This window comes from Mesoplodon bidens (assembly GCF_964165515.1).
Source record: "Mesoplodon bidens genome assembly, chromosome: 15".
Classification (NCBI taxonomy): Eukaryota; Metazoa; Chordata; class Mammalia; order Artiodactyla; family Ziphiidae; genus Mesoplodon; species Mesoplodon bidens.
Window position 1 is genome coordinate 67389950 of NC_138171.1, and position 25398 is coordinate 67415347.

At 48.3% G+C, this 25398-nt stretch overlaps 1 protein-coding gene across 2 annotated transcripts in view; it reads left to right on the plus strand.

Annotated features, from left to right (window-relative positions):
- PCSK2 (proprotein convertase subtilisin/kexin type 2) overlaps positions 1 to 25398 on the plus strand; it is a gene marked incomplete at both ends in the record, with an annotated part of 217343 nt that overhangs the window by 180801 nt on the left and 11144 nt on the right. For both annotated transcript variants that reach the window (XM_081256725.1, XM_081256726.1), the window contains 3 exons: positions 7740 to 7915; positions 19129 to 19344; positions 21310 to 21410. In XM_081256725.1, the coding sequence (XP_081112851.1) occupies positions 7740 to 7915; positions 19129 to 19344; positions 21310 to 21410 (493 nt within the window). The remainder of the gene's footprint in view (positions 1 to 7739; positions 7916 to 19128; positions 19345 to 21309; positions 21411 to 25398) is intronic.

Here is a 25398-nt window from a genome sequence, read left to right on the forward strand (position 1 = left end):
ATCCCTCATCGGTGGGTGGGGTCTGGTGGGGGGCGGGACCTCAGCCTCGAGCACCTGGCCTGTCCAGCCTGCAGCTCCACCCGCAAGGCAGAGGACACGCCCCAGGCAAGCCCCTCATTCGGGTGGGCAGATCCAGGCAGAGTGTGACAGCCTCCGACTCGCCCCTGATGGCAAAGGCGAGCGGATGCAGCCCGGTACCCGAAAGACACGACCCGACCCGTGTCCGTGAACCCCGATAGCTCACAGGTCTCAAGGCAAGGCTCTGAGGATCCAGGAGCTGAGCCCAGAGCCGGGGGCAGGCAGGCAGGCCCAGCCCCACAGAGGCTCTGAGCAAAGGGGCCGCCTTCTTGCGCTCCCTTAACCCCAGCTTGCTTCCTCTGTAGCCACTCTTACAGGTCCTAAGCGCTCAGGGGCAGGAAGGTCCAGTCCCCACCCTGTACCCAGCAGGACATCCAGTGACTCAGGGCTCCCCAAGGGGAGCGAAAGGAATTCTTCCTGAGAAAGCCCTGGAGAGGTACTCAGGAATCGCAACAGAAGCAGAATTCTACCTTACAGATTTGAGGGGAACATTTTGTTCATTCTGGCTGGCAATTTCAAAAGTTGGCTGATTTTCCTCATTCTACTAATAAATGGGCCGTACTCTCCGGAGAATCTTTCCTTTCCCGAGCTTTCTGAGCTGGGGAGGTCTGGAGCGCCATCTGGTGGCCAACCCATATCACTGCTCGTCTCGAGGTGTTCAGTCACAGGGTAGGGAGGCGATGTCCCAACTGCCCCCTGGATCCCGGGTCTCTTGTCTTCATAAAAAGGCTAAAGTTAAGGTGCTGCAGAATCTCAGTCCAGAAAAAGAAAGGAAAGTGGAGACGAGATGATAAAACGAGTACTCTGAAGGGAAACAAGGAAAAAAATCATTGAGCATCTCTTCATCGGCCTGTGAGCCTTTTGGGTTTCTCTTCTACTCATACACTTTCTCATTTTTCCATGGAGGTTCCTGTCTTTTTCCTGTTAATTTGCACACGTTCTTGGTATGTCCCACATATTAGCCCCTGATCAGTTTTAATCAGCACAAGGATCTTCTCCCAAACTTTCACATGAGGCCATTAGTCTACCTGGATTCCACCTCTGTATGTCATGCCAGCTGGGGATCAAGTTTTATTTTTCTCCAAATAGTGAGTAAACATCCCCAATACCATCTATTTAATAATCCATCCCGTCCCTTTGATTTGTGGTGCCACCTTCATTGTATATTAAGTTCCCATACACATGTGGTTAGTCTCTGTGTAAATATAATTTAGAGGAAACTTCCTAGCAACTCTGAGTCAGGAAGTGTAGCCACGCTCCTTCCTCTACTGGGCCTTTCTATGTGCTCTCCCTCTGCCCAGAACACCTGCCCCCTACGGCCCACCTGGCCACCACCTCTTCATCCTGCAGCAAGCGGGTCCCCACAGCATCCTCCAACATCATTGCCCAGGCCAGTCCCCATCCACAGATAAAGATGCTGAATCTTCTCTTCCCAACACTAATACTGTCAGTTATCACAAATTCTTGTGCCTGATTCTTTGATCAGTATCATTCTCCGCAGGCAGACAACAGTGTCCACAGAGACAGGAGCCATGTCTGTTTTCTCTCACCTTCGCACCCACAGCAGGGTCTGGCACACAGAGGATGCTCAAACCCCATTTGCTGAGTGACAGAAAGCAAGGAAGGAATAAAGAGAAGGAAGCGTTGGTGGATAAACCCATGATAATCAGTAGAGATTAATCATTGAATAAAAGAATCGGTGGATGAATGGAGTTAAGGGATTAAGGGCATAAAGTTCTAAGACCCAAAGCTGATGGAATTTCTACCAGGTATCTCCCCTTCTACCAGCACCGTCTCACCTTTGCTACTTTATCCCAATCAAATTAGTTCCAAGGAGACCTGGGCCTTCTCATCACCCACTTCCCCTGCCCAGCAAGGGCACACTGGGAATGTCCACCAGCAGTGAAGACAGGCAGGGGACCCCTTTGCATCAACACCCTAGGCCACTCCAGGCCAACGAGCATCACAGCCATCCATCCACTGTGTGTCATCTGGATGCTGGAAATAGAGCGTGTGAATGCCCGGCGGCTCATCTTTTCCATTTACCCGTCAGGATCTCAAAATCTTGGGCCCCAAAGAGGGTCTAAAGTTCCCTGAGTCCGAACACCCACTGATATTTGCATGATGATAACAACAATAACAGTAGCAATAATAATAATAACATATGGTCTCTTCCAATGTGTCTGGCACAATGCAAAACCCCTTACTCACTTAACCCTCTTTACAGCTTTATCATACATTATTATATATTTTATAAAGAGAACATATTTATTACATATTATTATCCCTCTTTTACAGAGAACGAAACTGAACATGGGGCCACACAGCTAGTAAATTGTAAAACAGTTTAGCACCCAGCGCAGCCTGGGTCCCTGCACTAAAACACTTGAAGAGCTTCTCTCTCTCTTTTTTTTTAAATTAATTAATTTATTTATTTTTGGTTGCATTGGGTCTTCGTGGCTGTGTGTGGGCTTTCTCTAGTTGCAGTGAGCGGGGGCTACTCTTTGTTGTAGCTTCTCACTGCGGTGGCTTCTCTTGTTGCGGAGCACGGGCTCTGGGCACACAGGTTTCAGTAGCTGTGGCACGCAGGCTCAGTAGTCATGGCGCACGGGTTTAGTTGCTCTGCGGCACGTGGGCTCTTCCCGGACCAGGGCTTGAAACTGTGTCCCCTGCATTGGCAGGCAGATTCTTAACCACTGTGCCACCAGGGAAGTCCCGAACAGCTTCTCTTTTCCTGCTCTCCTGATGTAGCCTGGACCCAGCCTGGAACTGCACGCCTCCAGTGACGGGAAACTCACTCCCTCACAACAAAGTCTGTTCTGCCTTTGGACATGGGTAACTCTAGAAACTTCTTCCTTAAGATGAGCTCTCTCTTTGACTTCTGCTGCCTGTTTCCATGAGCACAGCTGTTACCACTTCTTCTAGGTAACACGTGGCAAGGAGAGAGGAAAATTCCAATCAGTCTGGCTCCCAAAGAGTAAATGCTCTGTACCACGCAGACCGGTACATCTGGGCTGTCCCAAAGTCTTGGTGCTGACTCAAAGCTTTAATAACTTCAAATTTATTTGAAGTTATAATAAATAAATAAATAAACATAATATATTTATTTATTTATTTTTGGTGCGTTGGGTCTTCACTGCTGTGCGCAGGCTTCCTCCAGTTGCGGCAAGCGGGGTTACTCTTCATTGAGGTGTGCGGGCTTCTCACCGTGGTGCCCTCTCTCATTGCGGAGCATAGACTCTAGGCTTGCGGGCCTCATTAGTGGTGGCACGCAGGCTCAGCAGTTGCGGCACACAGGCCCAGTTGCTCCGTGGCATGTGGGATCTTCCTGGACCAGGGCTCGAACCAGTGTCCCCTGCATTGGCAGGCGGATTCCTAACCACTGCACCACCAGGGAAGCCAATATAAATAATGAACCCTTCAAATGATGTTTCTTGCAAGTTTGTCAGACTTATACCTCTGAGAGTATGAAAAAGGCTCGAAATGCATCACGCCTTTTGGGAGATGCTGTCTCTTGCCTTCAGTCCCTTCCAGGACTCAGGAGTTGCAGCTGGGTGCCCACCATGTGCTGGTCCTGCTGGGGGGCGGGGATGCAGCAGTGAGCCAGCAGACAAGACACCTGCCCTCACACAGCTTCGAGTCTAAAGGGAGACCCAGACAAGGAGCAAACAAGCACGACAATATCAGATCATGATTGCTGGTTGCCGGGGCACAGCAAGTGACTTGAGGGCAGGTTCTACAGCATCACGCCTGGGCTTCTGCAGAGCCCCTCAGAGCAGCCCCAGGCTGGGGCCAGGCCAGGTGGCATTGGTCTTACCTGCCTTCCTCTGAAGGCAGAGCAGATAGACTTATGCATCTGCTAACGAGTGCTCCTTTGAGCAAAGATTCTAAAAAGAGTTTGAAAACCACACTGTAGACCGTTATCAAAGTACCCTGAAATTTCTCTACCAGCGATGAATTGCTTCCACATATTTGGCCAATAAAACTCCTAATAGTCCAGTGAGTTTGTACATATTTTATCTGAGTTTTTAAATAAAGCAGTAAAAATCGCTTGTTGGCACAATGATTAACTTGTTTCCAGATCCTTAAGACCTAGACCAGCATGCATCGGCTCCTTAGCCTGCAGATGAACATTAGTGAACACAAAAGTGGCGATTATCAACACTGAGGTGTGGGGACAGACGTAGCACTTCCTGGTGTCCGTACAAGCTCACCTTTTGTAACAGGAGGAGAGGCAGAGGATTTAGCTCAAACCCCTGAGCTGTGCAGCCCCTAGAGCCCAGGGCTGCAAGCAAGCCGTGCAGCAGGCGTGAGGCTCAGGTTCTAAAAGGCAGGAGGGGCTCACAGATTCACTGCTGGTCATGGATGCGGTGCTCAGGCTGGCGGGAGGGCAGGGACAGAAATGCTTGATGTGCAGGCTCTCCTGCCATCACCTCGCCGCAGCCAGCAGAGCATTGTGCAAACGTGAGGATGCTGAGTCCTGGCTCCCTGGGCTTCCCGCTCTCCTTCTGCCTCTCACTCTCACTCTCTTGCCTTCCCCATCTTTCTCGCTCTCTCTCCCCCTCCCCACCCCCCTAGACCATCCAGGGACAGAGTCCCTCCCTAAAAACCCTTGGGTCACCCTGAGCCTGGGTCTTGGCAGCTCATGGGGCAGTTGCCTGCAAAAATTAATACTGTATCTCATTCAATTCATGCATGCCTCATTCCCTCCGAGCTTAATGGGATTCAAAGAATGCCGGGGGCCTGGCCCCTGAATGTGAATGAGAGCCCTGCTCCCAGCCCGTGGCCTCCCTAGATGCTGAACAGTCAGAAGATTAATACACAACAGCTCTGATGTTCTGGGGGGCACAAAGGGAGCCAGGGCGGGATGAAGAGGGAGAGAGGCAGAGAGACAGGACCTGCAAAGAGAGAGGGCAAAGGGCACCAGCTGGTGACAAAATGCAAAGTCGCCACTGTTTGGCACGTGGGATAGTCCGGGTGCACTTTGGCCAGAGTTGAACTTCTCCCTCTTTCCAATGGAGGCAGGCTATTCAGTGCTGGTCATCTGGGCACTGGATGAGTTCAAGACCATCTGAGTTTCCTCCTTGTAGACAAGTGACTACCAGCCTCTCTGCGACATTTCCAGTCCACAAATTGGACACGACGTGTGAGAAGAAGCTGTGCTCTTCAGTTTATTCTGTAAGCTGTTGGCCCCCTTTGTTAAACAGACTTTTTAAATGAGCAAAATATAGGTGGGCCAAAAGTGAAATGTGGAGTTTTAGATTTCCTATCCCTAATGAAATGAACCATAAAACTTAGTTTCTGGAAAGTTGAAACCAAAGACTATGCTTATGCTGTAGGAGCTTTCTCCAGGAGAAAGGATATTAACTAATAATTAGACTCGTTGGCAAAAACGGTGACCTGATTTTTGAGTAGAGGATGGAAAGTCTGGACCTGTTATCCCTGCTATAGGGAGAAAATCAACTAAATTAGGTAATAATATCATGCATGTATTCACCAAATATTTATCAAGCTTAAGATAAATTCCAAGCGCCATGCTGACGCCCAGGGACATAGAAGTACACAGAATAGACACGTGCCCTGGACACAAAGACCTTGCTGTCTGGTGGTAAATGAAATACACAAATAAACAATTGTAAGAGAAGGCTGACAGTGCAGTGCTAACAGAGGACCTGCACAGCTGGACCCAGAAAGACTTCAAGGGAAAGGCCTACTGAGCTCATAGGTTAGACAGGAGGAGGGTGAGCACTGGGGAACACTGCAGTGCAAGCGCAAGGGAGGGGCCATGAGACGTGGGAGGAGGAAAGAGAACCTTAAGAGAAAAGATAATTTTCTGTCAATTTCATGGGCCCTGTAAGAGCCTGAATCTTCCTTCTTTATATTTTTTTCTGGAAAAATGTTTATCTCAGAATTAACAAAACATGCATGTAAAAGCATTAACTTTATACCCCCAGTGTCCCAATTACCTAAACAGTCATTCTCATGTCAGGTGGCACTTCAAAACCACCTTAGACCAATACCTGCTTAGGCCCTGTGCAAATATTCAGAAACTCCAGGGACCGGGGAGAAGCGGCCCAGGCACAGTATTTAGGAAATGCTCTCCAAATGACCCTATAATTATGAACTGCTTTAAGATATACAAGCCTATTACCTGCAACTAGAAAAGGAAAATCAAGATGCGAAGGCAATCCTATAACTATTCAACAATCAGCAGTTAGTTCTCATCCACATGAACTGTGTGTAGATTTTGGGCCTTTTTTTTTTTTTTTTTAATTTATTTTTGGCTGCGTTGGGTCTTCGTTGCTGGGCACAGGCTTTCTCTTGTTGTGGTGAGCGGGGGCTACTCTTCGTTGCAGTGTGTGGGCTTCTCATTGCGGTGGCTTCTCTTGTTGTGGAGCACAGGCTCTGGGCGCGCGGGCTTCAGTAGTTGGGGTGCACGGGCTTAGTTGCTCCGTGGCACGTGGGATCTTCCCGGACCACGGCTTGAACCCGTGTCCCCTGCATCGGCAGGCGGATTCTTAACCACTGCGCCACGAGGGAAGTCCCTGTCTGTAGATTTTTGAAAGTGATGACAGGTACATAGGTAACCAATGTATATGAATCTTCCTTCTTTAAGTTGGTGTGCACACCACATTAGGTGATGCTTGTGTAGTAATGCCCTTTGACCACGGGGGACAAGTAAGAAGGGTCAGAAGCCAGGCTCTATGTACAGACCAGCCCTTCATTTCAAAACTCCCGTGGACGGAAACACTTAGGTCAGCTTCAGCAGCACTCTAGGTCCCTTGCTACGAAATAGCGTATCAAGCAGAGAACAGTCTTGGCCCCAAACAGCAATGTTTAGAGGGTAATGATGAAGGAACAAATGCCCTTCCCATTGGCTGCTGCTGAGTGAACCCTGGACAGGCTTTTTCTAGACAGCCCAAGGGTGTCGTGAACCATGGGTGCCACAGGCCTGGGCTCCTCCTAAATCCCTGTATACACAGTCACACAAGCAGAGAAAAGTTCCCAGCGAGAAGTCACTCCTACAAGGCATCACAGAAGCACACACTTTACAAAGGTGGCCTAGGGGAGAAGGAGGAGGGGGTGTATCCTGCACCCCACTGCAAATATATTTTAGAATGATCCCTTCAACATTTCTGTTCCCCCCGCCAAAGCCTCTTCCCAGCTACGATGCAACTGAGAGTTCCTTCCCTGCCCCTCCCCCTTGCACTGTCCTGCCCCTGCCCCCTGCCCTATAGAATTGTTCCTTAAATATCTAAGAGCAATCGCCTCCCCACACTGTCATGCCCAGTAGCTTTATTTCTCCTCTGAAACGTGTCCCCCATCAACCCCCGAGTCCCTGGAAGCCAAGCTTCCCTTCAGAAACAGACCACATTAGGAATTCTAGCAACTTTTGCGAGGGGGATAAAATTGTCTTCAAATAGTTGCATAAGGAAAGGAGTGGGTGGGGTCCAAAGGGATGGAGTGGATCGGTCAGTGCACCTGCCCTATCCTCTGATCACACACACAGCGTGAGGTTGGATTCAGGATCGCCCGGCTGAGCCCAGGGCACCAGGAAGGCAGACCTCCAGCCACACCCAGGACCCCAGCCCCCTACCCCACCTTGCCTCCTGTGAACCGAGGACCGGCACCCAGCGCTCCCCGGCCCTCACTGTCCACAGGGATCCGGATGCTGGACCAGCCCTTCATGACGGACATTATCGAGGCCTCCTCCATCAGCCACATGCCTCAGCTGATAGACATTTACAGCGCCAGTTGGGGCCCCACCGACAATGGGAAGACGGTGGACGGGCCCCGGGAGCTCACACTCCAGGCTATGGCGGACGGTGTGAACAAGGTAAGGTCGTTCCGGCGCCAGGAGGCCCTGGGCCACTCCCGGGGAGGAGGGGTACGGGGTGTGGGTGGGGGAGGGGGGATGAGGAGTGGGGGAGGGGCGGAGCGCTGGTGCCGATTGAGGGCAGCAAGGGCCAGGGCGGCGGCGGAGGTGGGGCTGTTACCCTGTGCCTTAGCTCAGGTCCTTCGAGAAATGGACCCCAAATTGGGTTAGAGGTCCAGACTTATTGGAAGGGGCGCCTGTGAAGGACAAAGGCGAGGGGGCGGGGGCCCTTCGGAGGGCGACTCTCTCCTGGCCCCTGCGAAGGGAGGGGGGAAGGAGGGTCCCACAGGGAGCTGCACTAGCACCCCACCGTGCAGGCGTGGCTGGGAGCAGCCCTGGGAGCGGGGTCTCCGCGCAAACCGGGTGTCTTCAGAGCACAGCAGGGGAGCTGCGTCCAGATGTTCCCGCGGGGGAGTCAGCGCGCGTTTTTCGTGGCTGCCCATCCCTGGGATTAGTCCGGGAATTCACAGAGCCAAGGAGCAGGGACCAAAGCAGCACCTCAAAGGGAGGCAGCCGGGAGCCGCGGGTCACTGTGCGGGGGAGCGGCCCGTGGGCAGCGGCAGGAGGTGGCCTCTGCGATCCCAGGGCAGAGTCCCCCTACAAACCACAGCCAGGCCAGAGTCTCCCTGGGTTCAGGTCCCAGGTCCACTGTTCAGGGTCTGAGGGTCTATCCGCAGTGACCTGACCTCACTGCGCCTCCGTTTTCCTGCCTGTAAAATGGTGATAACGGTGCATTTCTCCTGGGGTCGCTGTGAGGTGTGAGATAGACATGCAAGTGCTGGCCCTGGGAGGCCCCACAAACGGCTGGTGTTTGCCTGGGTCGTTAGGGACTCTTAACGAGCCTCCCCAAAACTTTGAGTCGTAACGCACAGTGTTTCACTAGGCTTGTGGACTCTGTGGTCCAAGAACTCAGATGGGAACGGTGGGGATGGCCTGTCCCTGCTCCACAATTGCTGGGCCTCAGCTGGAAGGCTGGGGACTTGAATCACCAGGCTGGTGTGTGTTTGCAGCCCCTGCGAGGGGCTGAATTACTGGCCATTGGTGCCACGGCACCGTCTCCTCGGGGCACTTAGTCACTTTGTCTTAGTCTTTTCCCAGGATTGGACTTTCCATCAGGTTGATGCGATGCCCTGTCCCTGCCCTCAGCCCGTCTGAGACAGCCACAAAGATCCCTGACATTGTAATGGCACAGTGCAGTTTCCGGGGTGGGGGGGGTGTCACCAATAGGATGGTGGGGGAGGGGCAGGAGGTAGTGCCGCTGCCCCATTTCAATGCCCAGACCCTTAGGAGTTTATAGGGTGAGACTTCTGACATACAGACAGCTATTTCCTTATTGCATTGTTCACGGTGTGGCTGGAGAGAGACGACTGCTCATCCAGGCCCGGGACCAGGTGACAGTGACAGCACATCACCCAGGGGAACACCTGGCAGATGCCCCCCTTCCCCATCAGACACGGATTTTCACTGAGAAGCATTTTTTGACACCTGAGGCCAAAAGAGAGTCAGAGAGTAGGTGACATCTGGCCTCTGTCAGAGTTCACAGTGCAGATGGGCTCAGTGCAGTACATCCCCGGGCGAGTCCTGTCACTCTCCACGAGCGTCTGAACGGCTCCATCACATTTCAAGGCAGGGTGCTTCTCTCTTTCCATCTGTAGCGTCCCCTGCTGCAACTAAAAAGGCTCTTTCAAGTATGGTTGCTCTGCAAAGCATGCCAAGTACGCCAAAACTTAAGAGAATAATTTGTTATGACTTATCTCCCGCTGACAGCATGTAAATATTTTACAAAGTGGAGTATGGTGAAAAATACAGTTTCTCATTTGACTTTCCCCCATGCTGTAGGAAGGATTCTTTCCTTATTTCAAGGTGAAATTTTTTTGGACAGTGTTATAGAATTGTGTGAACAATGAGGTATTATACATGAGCAAAAAAGACTTCCTCTCAGTTATTTCAGCTGACTGGTCAGGTCTAAAGGAAAATGTACCCCTGAAAGGTTATCTCCACCTAAACAAAGGAGTCAGATGATTACCTGCTACACTAAGAAATTCTCATGCTTGTCTTTGAATTTTAGCATCTTGCAGATAGGTTTGGTTTGACTAACACTGTAATGATAAAAGGGAAGAGGAAGAGGAAACAGAGGATGAGAGAACTTTCCAGGGATGTACCATCTGCCACAGACCCCACCACTCCCAATCGGATGACATCTGCTTCTCATATAAACATCACCTACCTGGCTCCTTAGGGATTTGAGTTTGCATCTCCTAAATTTTCTCAATAAATACTTAACAGAGACGGCAAGCAGCTGGCATGAAGGAAGAGAAGAAGGAAACCTTTTCCCCATTTGTTTATTTCAATTTTTTCCTCTTTATAGTCTACGTGTTGAATTTACAGTTAAGACATCCTTCACATTACATATGGGAGTAGATAACAGACAGAGACCCCTGAATTATGATATATCCTGGAATTGACTTCTTAGTTCAGGATCCTGCAGAAGCAGACCCTGAGGTGAGGGTTGAGTTCAGGTAGTTGATTTGGGAGGTAAAGGGAGTGAGTGGGGAGGTATAACAGGAAAGAAAGGGGCCATTAAAGGATTTGTTATCAAGTCAGCTACTACCGTCAACTGGAGCTTAATCCCACGGGGAAACTGGGAAACCATGCAGAACACACACTGAAGTTATCCCAGCCGGCGGCACGGGAGCTGGCGGAAAAGTCAGTGGTTCAGGTTGTTCCCAAGGGGCGTAAATGTCCCAGCACTTTCAGCCGGGAGGGAGGTGTGCAGGGCAGCCTTCAGCCTCTGGGGAGAAATCCCTTACACGAAGAGACACCTGTGCTGACATCTGGAAACCCCCAGCGCACAAGAAGCCACAAGCTCGAAGGAATACGGGTGACACCCACTACCATCTACCACAATCTCCAGAGTGCAATTTGGGCAAAGCCTAATCTGAACTTGGAGTCATCTCTCTCTGGGTAATAAAGGACCAATACGGCGATGTGTGTGCTGGTCAGAAAAGGATGTAGCCCTTACAAAGAGATGGATGGAGAACAAAGCCCAGCTGGTACGGGATACGGCATCTTACATCACTCAACAACCAGAAGAGGAATTCAGAGACCACTAGAGGGTCTTGAGAGTGATGACTGATGCATGAACTTCTTTCCACATCCTAAGGAAATGCACCCAGGGCAGCTCTGGCACGTCTTTGGCTGGCTCTGATGACTACACCCCAACCTCTTATTAATCACACCTCAGGGTTGCTACCCGAGGGAACATCTTAGGAATATTTAAAGACAAGGGAGCAGAAAATCCTCTGAGGCACAGATGAGACAGAGTATTGACAGTTTATTTCCTGGGCGGGGCTGGGAGGGTGCAAAGGGCTCAAACACAGATCCCAGATCTTGGAGCTGGAATATATTGTACTAGGGGTCACTTGCAAGACTGACTCAAAAGCCACCATCCAGGAAGGGGGGCGGGGGTGGGGGAGGCTGCCCAAGGAGACAGTGATTAATCAGAACGGGCGAGGAGGAGCCTGGCGCCCTGCTGAAATTTAACCAGAGCTGTGGGCCTGACACAGTGGCACAAGTGCCGGGGCCTCTGGCGGCAACGATGCTTCCTGCCAAGAAGCCCTCAGGACTCCTCCAGGAGCCCTGATTGATGCTCTGAAACCAAACGAAGGTTCCCAACTGCACAGGGGACGCTGCTGCTTGGAATCTGCGTTTCGGCCTCTGAGATGCCTTTCGCAGTTACAGTCCCTCCTTTCATTTCTGAGAAGGAGAAACGGGAGGAAAAGCTGGTGGGTTTCTGGTGACCCTTCCTAAGAGCTGGCCAGCCCCAGGTGGGGTGGCCAGGCGTCCTGGTTGCTCGGGACTTTCCCGGGTTTTGCGCTGAGAGCCTCACTTCCCAGGAACTACCCAGCCCGGGCCAACCGAGGCAGTTGTCACTCACCTTTAAGCCTTCTTGATGGTGGTGACCCATCTGCGCCCAGGGAGAAACCCAGCCACCAGGTTAAGGGACTGATGTGGATGTAAGCCTTCAACAACCCCTGTGACATCAGAAAGGTTCATCACGGCGTGTTTGGATCCTGCTAGAAAGAGACAGGATGGCACAGGAGCCTTACCTCCAAGGTGGATACACGGCAGGACAAGTCAGGGGCAACTGCAGGTGTGGTGAAACACGGGCTCCAGTGAAGGATTTAAGCAGAGGCTACGTAGTGCCACCCTCTGTTCGGCTTTCTTGGGGATGTGACACCCCACCCACTCCTGCTGAACTCCGTGGAACCCACGGGGGTGCGAGGCAGACGCTGCGGTCCCCTGGCCCGGGGGCGGCTTCCTGCGGGTCACCGGCCACCTCTCCCTGCGCCTCTGCCTGAGGACCTGCCGGCCCCACGGGAGGTGCTCCCAGGCCCAGGGCGCGCAGCCTGGACTGTGGGGCGGCCAACGCGCGCTGTCCTGGGGGCAGGTTCTCGGGGGTCTCCAGAGGCTGGGGGGAGGCTCCTCATCAGCTCACACCTGGTTGGCCCTTCTCCCTGCCCCCCACCCCATCCCCATCTCATGTTCACTTGTGCCTCCTGAGATCGACCCCCAAGTCCTGGTCTCAGCATCTGCTTTTGAAGGGGCATAAATTGGGACCAACCCCATCTCCCTGTAGGCGTGACCTGCTGGTCACCCTTCTCTGAGAGTGAGCCCCCGCTCCCAGGAGGGGTCCACTCATCTGTCACCCTTGTTTAAGGCTCTGTGTGACTTCACCACTACCCCCAACATTCCAAGTACAGAAAAGAAGGGAATAAAGAATGAGAACATAAAACAGCTACACAGAAATATAACGCAATCGCTGATACTGTGCCAGAGAGGGACTTTCGACCGTAAAAGAGGAAATATTTACCCCCCCAAAAAGGAGTAATAAATATTACTCATAAAACCTTTCCAAATTTCTACAACTCTGGTCATTGTTAAAGCTGATCCATGGATACAGGGAGATTCATTATACTATTCACTCTACTGTTTGTGACGCTTAACGTTTTTCAAATTAAAAGGTTTTTATTCACACTAAAAAAAAAAAAGCAAAAAGCAATTCAGTAGGTGGTTAAGTTGTCAAGAGTCAGAATATACATTTAGAGAAAAGTGAAAACAGCAACTGTTCTAATATTATACAAATGGCTACTTATGGCTTGGGATAAAATTTTCAGGGACTATATTATATTCCCTGAATATATATATTTCAGGGACTATATTAAAAAGAGAGAGCTTTTTTTTAATGCTGTATCATTTTTTTTGTTTGTTTGTTTGTTTTTGCGGTACGCGGGCCTCTCACTGCTGTGGCCTCTCCCATTGCGGAGCACAAGCTCCAGATGCGCAGGCTCAGCAGCCATGGCTCACGGGCCTAGCTGCTCTGCGGCATGTGGGATCTTCCCGGACCGGGGCACGAACCCGCGTCCCCTGCATCGGCAGGCAGACTCTCAACCACTGAGCCACCAGGGAAGCCCTGTATCTTTTTTTAATGTTATATCTATATAAACTAAATGGAACCAAACGTGATGAACTTTATCAGTCAGGAGAGGCTACATTATGCTGCAGTAACCAGCAGCCCCCAAAGCTCAGGGGCTTGAAAGCACAAAGGTTTATTTCTCAATCAGCTGCTCAGCCATCATGGTCAGTAGAAGGCTCTGCTCACCACAGTCTCCTGGGGATCAGAGCCGACACCTGGAACATTGGTACTCACTGTGCAGAGAGAAAAAAAGAGCTCTGCATAGCTGGCACTGACCGGTAAATGGTTCAGCCGAGGACTGATACCATGTATCTGTCACTCCCACTCACAACTCACTGATTAAAACAGCTTACAAGACCCCACCCAAGCACAAGGGGGCATTATCATGGGCCTAGACAGTGGGCAGCTAGGAATATTTGACAATCAGCACCAACAACCACTACAATGGGCCCAGAAAAACTGCTGGGTGACCAGTGATCTTGTGAGGACAAAAACACAAATGTCAAATGTGTTTGTGAATAGGTTGAATAAAATTGTTCCATGAACTGTGAGTACAGAAAAGCAGCGCTTGTAAATCAATACATAATTTTATATGGTATTTAAATATATATTTGTAAAAAATAACAGACATAAGTAATAAAGTGGAAATTTTTCTGCAAGTCAAAATACAAAAGAAAAAAGTGGGTAAATATATATATGCAATATAGATGACAAAAACTTGGTTAAGGTCTTTAATATAAAAAGAGTTCTAACAAATCAATAAAAAGGATATCATGAAAGAAAAAATAGGTACAGGACATTATCTTTGGGGGCTTGGTGCTTTACTAAGGTATTCATAAAGCAAGAATACTAATGAGCAGTAAAGGTATAAAAAGATAAGCTCAACTGATAGTGGAAAATATATATATAACTCAAAACAATGAGGTACCAGTTTTGTCCACCAAGCTGGAAAAACTATTTTTTTAATGATTCTAAATCTTGACCCAGATGGGCTGGATGTGGAGTTCTTGTGCACTGCTGGTGAAAATATAAATTATTAATAAGCCGTATAAAGAGCAATAATATGGATCAAGAATCTTCATTCATTCCTTTTCACCCCAAATTCCCTATTTTAAAAACTCTGCTTGAAGAAATAAACAGAAATACAAAGACATATATAAAATAATCATTTCAGCACTTTAAAACCTAGAAACAGCCTTCCACGTATGTCTAAGAAAAAGTAAATAAATTATGAAATGGCTATTTAAGAAGACTAATAAAAACTTATAACGTAGAGTAATATTTAATTATGTGAGGAAATGTTAATAATGTAATGGTAAGTGAGAAATACATTGTAAGCAGGGACACAAAGGTGGATGTACTTTATGATCCCAATTTCATTCTTAAACCTGTTCTTATACTTTGCATTTATATATATAACTGGCAGGAATACACAAAATATCACCAGTGATTTTCTGTTCATGGGCGATCACATAGGATTTTTATTTTCTTCTTCATGCTCTAGATTCCAGTTCTTCCACAATGAATATGGTTTTCATTATAAAAATACAATGACTTTTTTAAAGTATGTCAATGTTGTATTAAGATGTCAAGGTGACTGGAAAATAAAAATGAGTGTAATTGAGTGTTTAGGAAATACAAACTTTATCAGGCTGACCTCACCAATTTCTGCAGGCAGATACCACCACTGGGCCAGGGCCTGGGGAGGCGGGTCCGGGTCACTAGGCACTGGGGAGGATGAAGGGACCGACTCACTTTAGCCTCAAGTCTCTCAAAGCGGGATCTTCACCTCCTGGGACAGGTGATGTGCCGAGGGTACACAGAGCCGCCGCACCAGCCTCAAGCTGGAACTTTACTATAGCCGATGGTAAGCAATTTGTGCCATTATTTTATATTATAAGCAAAATATAAAATTGGCAAGAACTTTTAAGAAATGTGAGTCTGTGAAAGGCTGCTTTAGGCTATGCTTTTAAAATCGGCAAGTTCCAACTCACTGCCCTTTGCCAATAGGTTAGAGCAAAGACTCAGCCTCAGCACTGTTGACACTTGGGCCAGATAATTCTTAGTTGGTAGCTGGTGGGGACAGGAGGCAGAGGGCTGCCCTATGCATTATGAAACTTTAGTAGCATCCCTGGCCTCCACCCACTGGATGCTAATAATACATACACCACACACATCTACCCAGTAGATGCTGGATGTGACACCAAAAATGTGTCCAACAGTGCCAAATGCCCCCGGGGCACAAAATCACCCCTGGTTGACAACATCGGTGGTTGAATACCACCAATAGTGCCTTGGCGAAAAATACTCTTTTTGTGAAAACTTTTGAGAGACATTAATCCTGCTATACTCCAGAAGACTAATACAAAGACAGAATTCAAAGTGGAATTGCACCACATATTTAATTTCATCTAAATGCACTAAAAAAAAAAAAAAAAAAAAAAAGCAGGAGTGGCAGGAGAGGCAGAGAAGGCAATTCCATCTTCAACCGGAATAACATGGAGGGCAAGTGTGCCCACCAATCTCCACTGAGCATGCGTTACAGAGTAAGGGCGGGAGACCCCCAGCAGGAAGCCCACGCCTGCGCAGTGCAGGCTCTGGGCCATCCACCCCCTCATCTCTGGGTGACCCTTCCACACCCCTTTTGGGGTCTTGCTCTTCTTTACCACTTGCTCCCTGGATAAAATTCCCTCTGTTGAACTGCCCAGCGTGGCAGTATCTCGATCAATGCAGTGTATCTGTCGGGATCAAGTTAAATTTGTAAGTTAACTTGGGGAAAACTGACATCTCTGTGATGCTGCCTTTCTATCCAAGAACATGACAGTGTTGATGTGTCTTTCCACCTGTGTCCCTCCACAGAATTTCAAAGTCCTATTTTTTTTTTATTTTAGTTTGTTGAATTTCTTCCTAAGTATTTTATCCTTCGTGTGGCTGGTATGAATTGTGCTGCTGCATAGGACTGCTGTGAGGATGCAGTGAGTTACTATGTAAAGTCCTCAGAGCGGTCCCTGGCACACAGTAAGTGCTGCAGAAGTGCTTGCTGCGATTATCAGCTGTCATACCCTCCAGTGGATGATTGCTTGAATGTGGGTCGCAGTTGTTCTGTCTTGGTTTCAGCCTAGCTGCTGTTCAGGTGAAGCTGGGGGGCAGAAGTGGATCTTGGGGTGTCATTTCAACAGGAAAGTGTGGCATGCTGATAACAGGCCCATCCCACAGCCAGCTCTCAGCCTCTTATAGATGCCCCTCCCCACTCATCTGCCCCCAGAACTAGGGTCTGCTCCTCAGTGGCCCATCTTCCTCAGAATCCAGGGACTATTTGGTGCTGATACCCAATCATTAGAAGCAAGAATATAATTATTACTGCCTCATGTAAACACACACACACACACACACACACACACACACACACCTTAGGAAAATGAAGTTTAATATTCCCAGCAATCAAAGTATTCTTGTGGGCAAGTCTTACATCCAAAACAAAACTAATGTTTGCTGCTTACTCTTCAGAAACACGCTGATAGTTATTCTCTGTGTATCAGTGAGCAGAGCCGCATAACAAACTTCCCCAAAACTCAGTAGTTTAAAATAACAACCATTTAAGTCTGATCATGGGTCTACAGGTCTGCTGACCTGGGGAATCCTTGGCTAATCTCAGGTGACCTCACTCATGCATCTGTGGTCAGCTGCAGGGTGAGCTACAGACTTTCTGGTCTGAGGTAGCCTCCCCTGTCTGGCAGCTGTTGGCTGTGACGGTGAACCTGACTGGACTGTCGGTCATCAACCAGCAGGCTGGTTCAGGTTGGTTCCCATGGTGCTCTGAGGGAGAGCGGAAGTGGGTAGGGCTCCTTGAAACCAATGCTTGGAACTGACACAGCACCACTTCCCACCACATCCTGTTTGCCGAAGCAAGACAGGAGGCCAGCCCTGATTCAAGCAGTGGGAAACAGACCTCTCCTCTTGATGGGCAGGGCTGCAAATCATACAGTAAAGGGGGCATGAATACAGAGAAAGCCTGACAAGTTAGAGTCACAATCCATCTCCCTACACCAAACTGAGAAAGCTTTTAGCACTGGTTTCCTTTTAGCGAATGTTGCTTGTCTGACTAGCAGCCCACCTGTGGGCTGGTTCAGAGGAAGATTCCTCAGGTGGCAGCCTCACCCATTTACCCTGATTCACGTCTGTTTCACTTTCCGAGGGTGCCATTTCTTGACATTGAGCCCAAATCTGAGTCTGCTTGAGAGGGTGATCCCCTGCACAAGCTGTAAGGATGATACGTTTGTTTCCCTTTGTGTCCTGGTTTCTGAGAGCAGTTGCTCGTTTGGATAGAGGACAGATATACCAAGGTGCTGAAGACAGTTCTCAGCTGGTGGCTGAATCAACCTTTGTTGATGTATTGACTCAGTCAGCCACAGGCTAATTAACTCCAAGTCCTGTTAGAAGCAATCAGAATGTCACTTCTCATTGTCAGGAGGCAGAGAGACTTTGGCGGTGACCCAATTATCCTCTCTCCTCTGGCATCGCCGCCCTTAAACCACTGAGTTAGGACCGGGGACCGCTGGTGGCCACGCAGGGACAGACTTTCTCTGCCATGATTTCTACTTTTGTCCTAGCCCTAGAGGGTTACCCAGAGTCCTGGCCAGGCTGGACACCTACTGCTCACCTGCCACACGACATCCCTGCCCTCCTCACCGCCCACCCAGCCTGCGAGGCAAAGCAGGGTGGCCCGGCCCTCCTGCCCCTGGGGTGAGAAGGTAGGAAGCCAGAAGGAATGGCCACTCCAGGTTGTGGAGGCAGAGAGAATTCTCCTAGAAGACAGAGAACAGGAAAAGAAAAACAGAAGCACTAAGAAAGTGGTTTAAACAGAAAAGCAATGCAAACTGTAGGTACCTACAACTAAGCTTGCTGGTTATAACTAATTAGCATATGGTGGTAATCACTGTGCACATCATTATGTTTAAAATTATTATTGCTGTATGTTTTACTTGATCATATTAGACTTTCTTCTTATATTTATATATTTGGTGTTCCCTTACACAGGTACAATATATAATATTTTGCTTAAAAGAATTCTAGTACAATCCAACTGAGTAAAAAAAAAGTGTATTTTATATATATATACACACACACACCCCAACATATATATAATCTGTAAGTAAAATGTGTATTTTATACTAACAATATCTACATATATATGTAAACTTATATAAAATATATATAATATATAAAATAGAAGCTATAAATATCTTTTATATCTTATTTAGCTAAGTATTGATATAAATATACAAGTATATTTGCATTTTTGCTGAAAAATGCCTGAAAGAATATATAAGAATTACATGCAGGGGGATGTTTCTTTTCATTTTCCTTTCCATATACTTTGACTTTTTACCATGAGAATGTACTATGTTTAAAAGCAGTTCATTTGTCAGTTTTAAGGAGATTCTTCCAGTTTTTTTCACTTTGTTATCCCCAGCTTAAATTGTAAATTCGGATGACTTTTCTATTGATTCCTTCCTGAAAAGAAAAATTCTCACGGTGCCCGGCCAGAAGGATAGTGGTTTTCAAGGGCAGATAGAAAGGAAGCCAGTCCTTGCGCTCAGCTGCTGAAGAAGCCCAGGTCCCCACCCGGACCCCGACCCCAGCCCCGGCGGGACCCCCTGCAGCCCGCGCATCTCTCCCTGTCGCCCCCCCACCCCAGGGCCGAGGGGGCAAAGGCAGCATCTACGTGTGGGCCTCAGGGGACGGCGGCAGCTACGACGACTGCAACTGCGACGGCTACGCCTCGAGCATGTGGACCATCTCTATCAACTCGGCCATCAACGACGGCAGGACCGCCCTGTACGATGAGAGCTGCTCCTCCACCTTGGCCTCCACCTTCAGCAACGGGCGCAAGCGAAACCCCGAAGCCGGAGTGGTGAGTGCAAGGCCGGGTGGGTGCGCACTCCTGATGTCATGCGCAGACACAGTGACGTCATGGGAGGAGGAGCTCCCCACCCCCCTTCCCTCAAAGAGTCAGGGCCTATGCCCGCGGGAGATCCACCCTCTTCCAGGCTGATGATGCCTTGTTATCAAGGTAGAGACCTACGATAAACAAGAACGTGATGACCTCCTTCCCGCTCATGTTCCATCGATTTTCTTGTTCATTGTTTTGGCTTACAAATAATGATGAACCCTGGTTTGCCCCCAGCACGTCACTTATAAGGATAACTAATATTAAGAACTAGGGCATCACACCTGCACCCATCTGAGCCAAGAACTCATCCATTTATTACAGTAATTTAAAAATAGCATCCATGGACGGACTTTTCTGGGTCCATAAAACCCCCCAAACTGGACACATGTGTGTTTCCTCAAAGGAAGAGTAGTGTGTTCCATCGTATTTTAAAATGGGTCCATGATTGAGAAAACAAAAAGGTTAAGAATCACAAACTTATTTATTGCACTTTGAGCAACTCTTCCTTCCTGGGCACCGAGGTTTAATAGTGAATTTTCCAAGGCCCCTAGAAATATATGTCGGTAGAGCATAATGAGCATTTTTGGATCTCTTCCTCTCTCTGGGTATTTCACTCACATAGGGGCCTTTCCTCAGTCTTCCAAGCCTGGAATTTAGTGGTTGGTTCAGGAGTCCTGCTGAGATACATCCTGCCTGGCCACTGCTTCCTCTGGGGTTGGGAGAAACACAGTCACCAATACCAGCTAGTCCTGCAGTCCCAAGTGCCTGCCTGGGCTCCACCTGACCAGCTGGCCAGGCTCTCACGTGACCCAGGAGAAGCCCTTTACCTACAGGAGACACAGACCTTAGCCTGACTCCCCTCCATGAGCCTGGGGGTCCCCCCGGTCTTGGGGAGGATGGAGATCGTGTCAGCTCCTCCCAAGCAGAAGGAGATTTTGCCTCTCTCATCCTACAAGCTACATGGGCAGAAAGGGAGAAGTGAAGAAGCTCCCCCTCGCTGCCCCAAGAGCCTCCCAATGGTGTCACTTTGTCCTCAACGCCTGTCTATGACTCTCTTTCTACTACGGCTGGGGAGGGGCCTTGAGTTGTCTTTGAATATTGTCATTTTCCACAAGTAGATGCTTTTAAACCTCCCTGGTACTTTGTCCCCCAAAATAATAGGCCCACTTGAGGAACCTACAGACAAACAGGAGGAAGGAGTATTCTCGTGGTTTATAAATGATCTTAATGAAAACCCTGGCTCTCGCAAACAATGCAAACGGGGACTTTCTCTTTGTAAAATCCTTTAAAACTCAGTTGATCAGCCTCCCGTGGGGTGATCACTCATGTATCAGATGTGTTGCTCAGTGTGTTCCAGACTCTCTCCGTGGATTTTAGATGTAGAGACTGTAACACTTCTCTTTAATGGCCTGTCTCTCTAGGCAAACTGTGGCTGAGCCTGTTTTGTCTTTCCTCTTTGGGAATGCCACCCTTTTTCCTGAAGGGAAAAGAAATTGCTGATGGACTGGCCCTGAGCTTTCCGAGCCAATCCCAATGCAACAAAACTCACCATTGCTTTGACTATGGTGGTGATATTGGCTTGTCACTTTCCACCTATGATGTTTCCTTTTAGGATCCAGAAGATAAATGTCTCTCTGGTCTCTAGAATAGCTGCAGATACGCTTCTCTGAACAATTGACTTGCTTTTATCTTGTGGACACTGTAACTATAACTGATTGTGTTTCCCTTTTTGCACGGGCTACTAGGAAACTCAGATAAAATGCAAGGCAAAATAGATACATGGGTGCTAAGCTTATCCTTACCTTCATCTTAATCTTCTTCAGAACAAGGCAGAGTTTAAGTAAAAGAACAGAAAATCCTCTGTTCCACATCGTTTTGGGTTTAAAGCAGTGTGACTCACTCATTACTCACTATCTTCCCCTCCAGGCAACCACAGATTTGTACGGCAACTGCACCCTGAGGCATTCTGGGACATCCGCGGCTGCTCCCGAGGCAGCTGGAGTGTTTGCACTGGCTTTAGAGGCTAAGTATGTTTCCAGCTTGGGACCAAGGGCCGGTTCTGCAGGGTGGACTGAGACATGTCTCCCCACCCAATACCAGGTGTCCACAGAGGCAAAAGTGGGTGTAAGAGTCAGTAAATAGTCAGGGCCAATGAACTCTGGTGGGCATTGCTAAATGATACACACACACACACACACACACACCACAAAACTACATCCCTGAGAGAGCACAAGAGCCCAACATCCAACCACACATAGGGGCACATAGATGTTTTCTTGGTGAAAACACCCTTTTATCTTCTATGGATCCCGTGGCTGTTTTACTCTAATAATACTCCCAAACAGCTAAATGAAGGAAAACCATTGCCAAGCTGGGTATCCAGCAAGGTTTTTAGAACATGTGTTAAACAGAAATCTCTTGCTCCAGATCTGTTAATTTATAAGGCTGAACTCATTTTAACACTGAGACAAGGTGGGCGAAGTCACACAACGTAGACCAAGAAATGGGCTTTGCTGGGAAACCATCCAGCTACCAGAGAGGGGAGACCCTCCCCTCTGCTCTCACCACCTTCGCAGAGGCCACAGGTCAGTACAGCTGGACCCACCTTGGATTTGAGCATCAGCTGAGGTCCCTGCCCACCCACTCCCCTGTCTTCTCTTAGTGCAAACCAGAGGCTGGCCTTGGGTTTGAACAATGAACTTGTGGCTTCAGGCACAACCCATGTGGTGTAAGTGCAAATGCCCGCTAGGCAGGGAATTATCCAAGAATACAGGACCAGCAACTTATAAGAAGTTGAATTCAGGCTCCTGGGGAAGGGAAGTTGAGTTCCCGTCCCTGTCAGCCATTGCTAGGCAACTGGAGCTTCTAGCATCAACCTTCAGGCAGCCCTGCTCGACTCTCCACATATGCAGTGCATTTTTTGACTTGCAAAGGAGGTAAGAGCTGATTCCTAGAATAGGAAAGGACTTCAAAAGATTATCTAGTCCAACCCCTCTGCCTTTAAGCAGAAAAGACATCATTATCCTCCTTTTACAGATAAGGCCCCAAATTGGGAGTGACTTCTCTTTTGGACCAGGCCAAGCTTTGATTCTTTTAACAAAAGTCAGTTGGAAATTTTCGGAAAGAAGAGATGGACACTGGTCAAAGCCCTCCTATTAAGCACAGAGACCAAAACGTACTCACATATTATGTGCATTTCCTGAAGATGAAGCTGTTCCTCGCAGGGCCTGTTGGGTCCTGGAGTCTGAGCCGGCCTCGCTCACTCCAGCTGGGAGCAGACAAGCAGAGGGAGGCTGCTGCCTGCCACAGAGCCTCGCAGAGGACAGGGAACAAGAAGGGCTTCCTGGTCTCCTCTTAAAGCTAAGAGGGCAGAACTTGACTCAAAGTCTCCTTAGATTCTGGCAAGCAAAAAGTCACTTTCCCAGGCCTATATGCCTACAAAGTGACCCCTTACATACATCAAGGTAATGGAGCAGGCTGCTGGAACTTTAAACAGGTTCATGGGCTCTGCACCAATTATTCTCCGTTCTTTAGCGCACTTGCAGATTTCCTTACAGAAAAGAATGCAATCACCACTTAGGCACACTTTGTTTTGGAGCAATGGTCATGAATCGAGTGCTCTCTGTTGCCATAAAGAGGGAAAAAACGATACCTGGCAGTAGGTGGTTCAAGCCCATCTTGGGAGTCAGTGCTCAAAAATTCCTCAGAACACCAATCACCTGAGTTGGAAACACACCCTGAGATTAGAGTTTGATGCAAGTGATTTATTAAGAGAGGGATCCCAGCAGAGACCACTGGGGAGGAGAGGAAGCAGGTTCGGGCTGGGGAAGAAGCTGAGCAAGGATGCGATTTCAGAAGTTCTGGCCTCAGCCTGATCCCAGGGAGAGCTCTGGAGGGTAAATTATGCCTCAGAGTTTGCTCCACATCAAGGCAAGGGAGCTGGGCTGCCATATTCTTGTGCTGTTTGGCTGTTGGCTAAGAGCCCCACCTGGGAATGTAAACTCCAAAGATTCTCTGTGGGCCAAAAGGCTCCAACAGCCAGGAGCTGAAACCACTGCTCAGCATGAAATAGCCCCAGGAGAGAGCCCAGAGGGCGGAGGAGGGAAAGACTTTCCACAAACACTTCCTACAGCTCACCTTCTACAGCTCATCTCTCTTTATCTTCAGACGAGGCAGCTGGGAGTCCTTGGTGACATATGTGGCAGCAGCCGAGGGCTGTTTCCCACCCAGAGGTCCAGTAAGAAAGCTTTTCCAAAGCATCTTGAATACAGTAAACAAATTATCCTGTCTAAATGCATTCCCATCCGGACCATGGAAGAGGGAGAATGACCACCCCCATGGCTCCAGGGAATAAAGGGGAACCACGCCTCTGTTCTGACCAGTCATCACCTTGTTGTTTAATCTCATAAAACGCTTTTCTGCCAAATGCTTGAAAATGCCTTTCTGAGTTGTTGGGAACATTGCTCACATTTCCCAGTGAGACCAATATGAGAGAAATTCCGGAGAATTTCTTTAGTGGGGAGTTACTGCTGCCTTCAAATATTTGGGGTTCTCTCCATGACCCCAGGCTTTCTGGGTGGTTCAAGAGGGCTGAGCTGGGTTTGAGGGGTAGATGTCAAAAGAGGCAAACTTGTGACCCAGGAGAACCATCCATAGTAAAGCGGCCCATATACTGGACTAGAACAGTGTTTCCAAAACTGACCTTCCAAGGGATGGATTTTTTCATGTGAGCTCTATCTAAGTCTCCTAGATGCAGAGAAAAGTGCACAAATATTAGGTACAGCTCAAAGACTTCTTGTAAAGTTAACAGATCCATGTAACCAGCACCCAAATCAGGAAACAGACCATTACCTAAGTCTCAGTATGTGCTCTTTGGTTCAAGATTATGTCTGAGAGATTCCTCCATGCTGCTGTGTGTGCTTATAGGTTGTTCATACTTGTTGTTGAATATTACTCCATTGTCTAAGTGGATATTTGGGTTGTTTCCACACTGGGGCTATTGTGAGTAGCATTGCTATGAGCATTCTTGTACATGTCTTTTGGTGAAGATGTGGACGCATTTCTGTTTGATGTATATTAGGGAGTCAAAAAGCTGGGTCGTGGGGTATACATAGGTGCAGGTCTAGCAGTTTTCCAGAGTTGGTGCACTTGCTGACACTCCCTCCAGCAGTGTATGAGAGTTACAGCTATTCCACATCCTTGCCAACATTTGCTATTATCTGTCTTCTACACTTTAGCCATTCTTGTGGGCATTCTGTGGAATTGCACTGTAGTTTTAATTTTTATTTCCCTGATAACTAGTGAAGTTGAGCACTGGGGAGTTTTGAAAATGATAGATTCCCAAGACTCAGCCGAAAGTCACTGAATCACATCCTTAGGGATGAATGGCCCAGGAATCTGTCTTTTCAACGCCTCTTTCAGGGACTGCAAGAGCAGCCAGCCCCATGCTGGTCTGTGGCCTGGAGTGTGTGGCATCTAGGAGTACGGCAAGGGCTCTATGAACTTAGCACTCAGGTGCCGTTTGCGGAATACGAACATCGCACTCTGCCTCTGACTAGGTGCCCGTATTAGACTGAAAACAGGGAATCCAAAAACAACAGCTAAACTGAGACAGGAATTTATTTTTCTTTTCTTTTCTTTTCTTTTTTTTTAATAGCATAATAACAATATATTTAAAATAGAATATTAATTTTATTTAATAAGTTTCTTATGAAGGAGTCTATTTTTCTGTCATGCAGAAGATAATACAGAGGTGAAGAGCCCGGGCAAGTGCAGGGTGGCCACCGAGAATCAGGGACTCTGTCTCTAGATTTCTGTTCTTCTACACCTTTGTGTTATCTAGATGCCATGGGATCTCCAGCCATCATGTTTACATGTCAGGCAGGAAGAGGGGAAAAGCAAAGGGAAAAAAGAAATCCACCAGCTGAGTGATCCCTGTTTAAAAGTTTTTTGAAAAATCACTCAGGGACTTATTTCTTATTGGCCAGAACTGTCACATGGCCACCCCAGACTGCA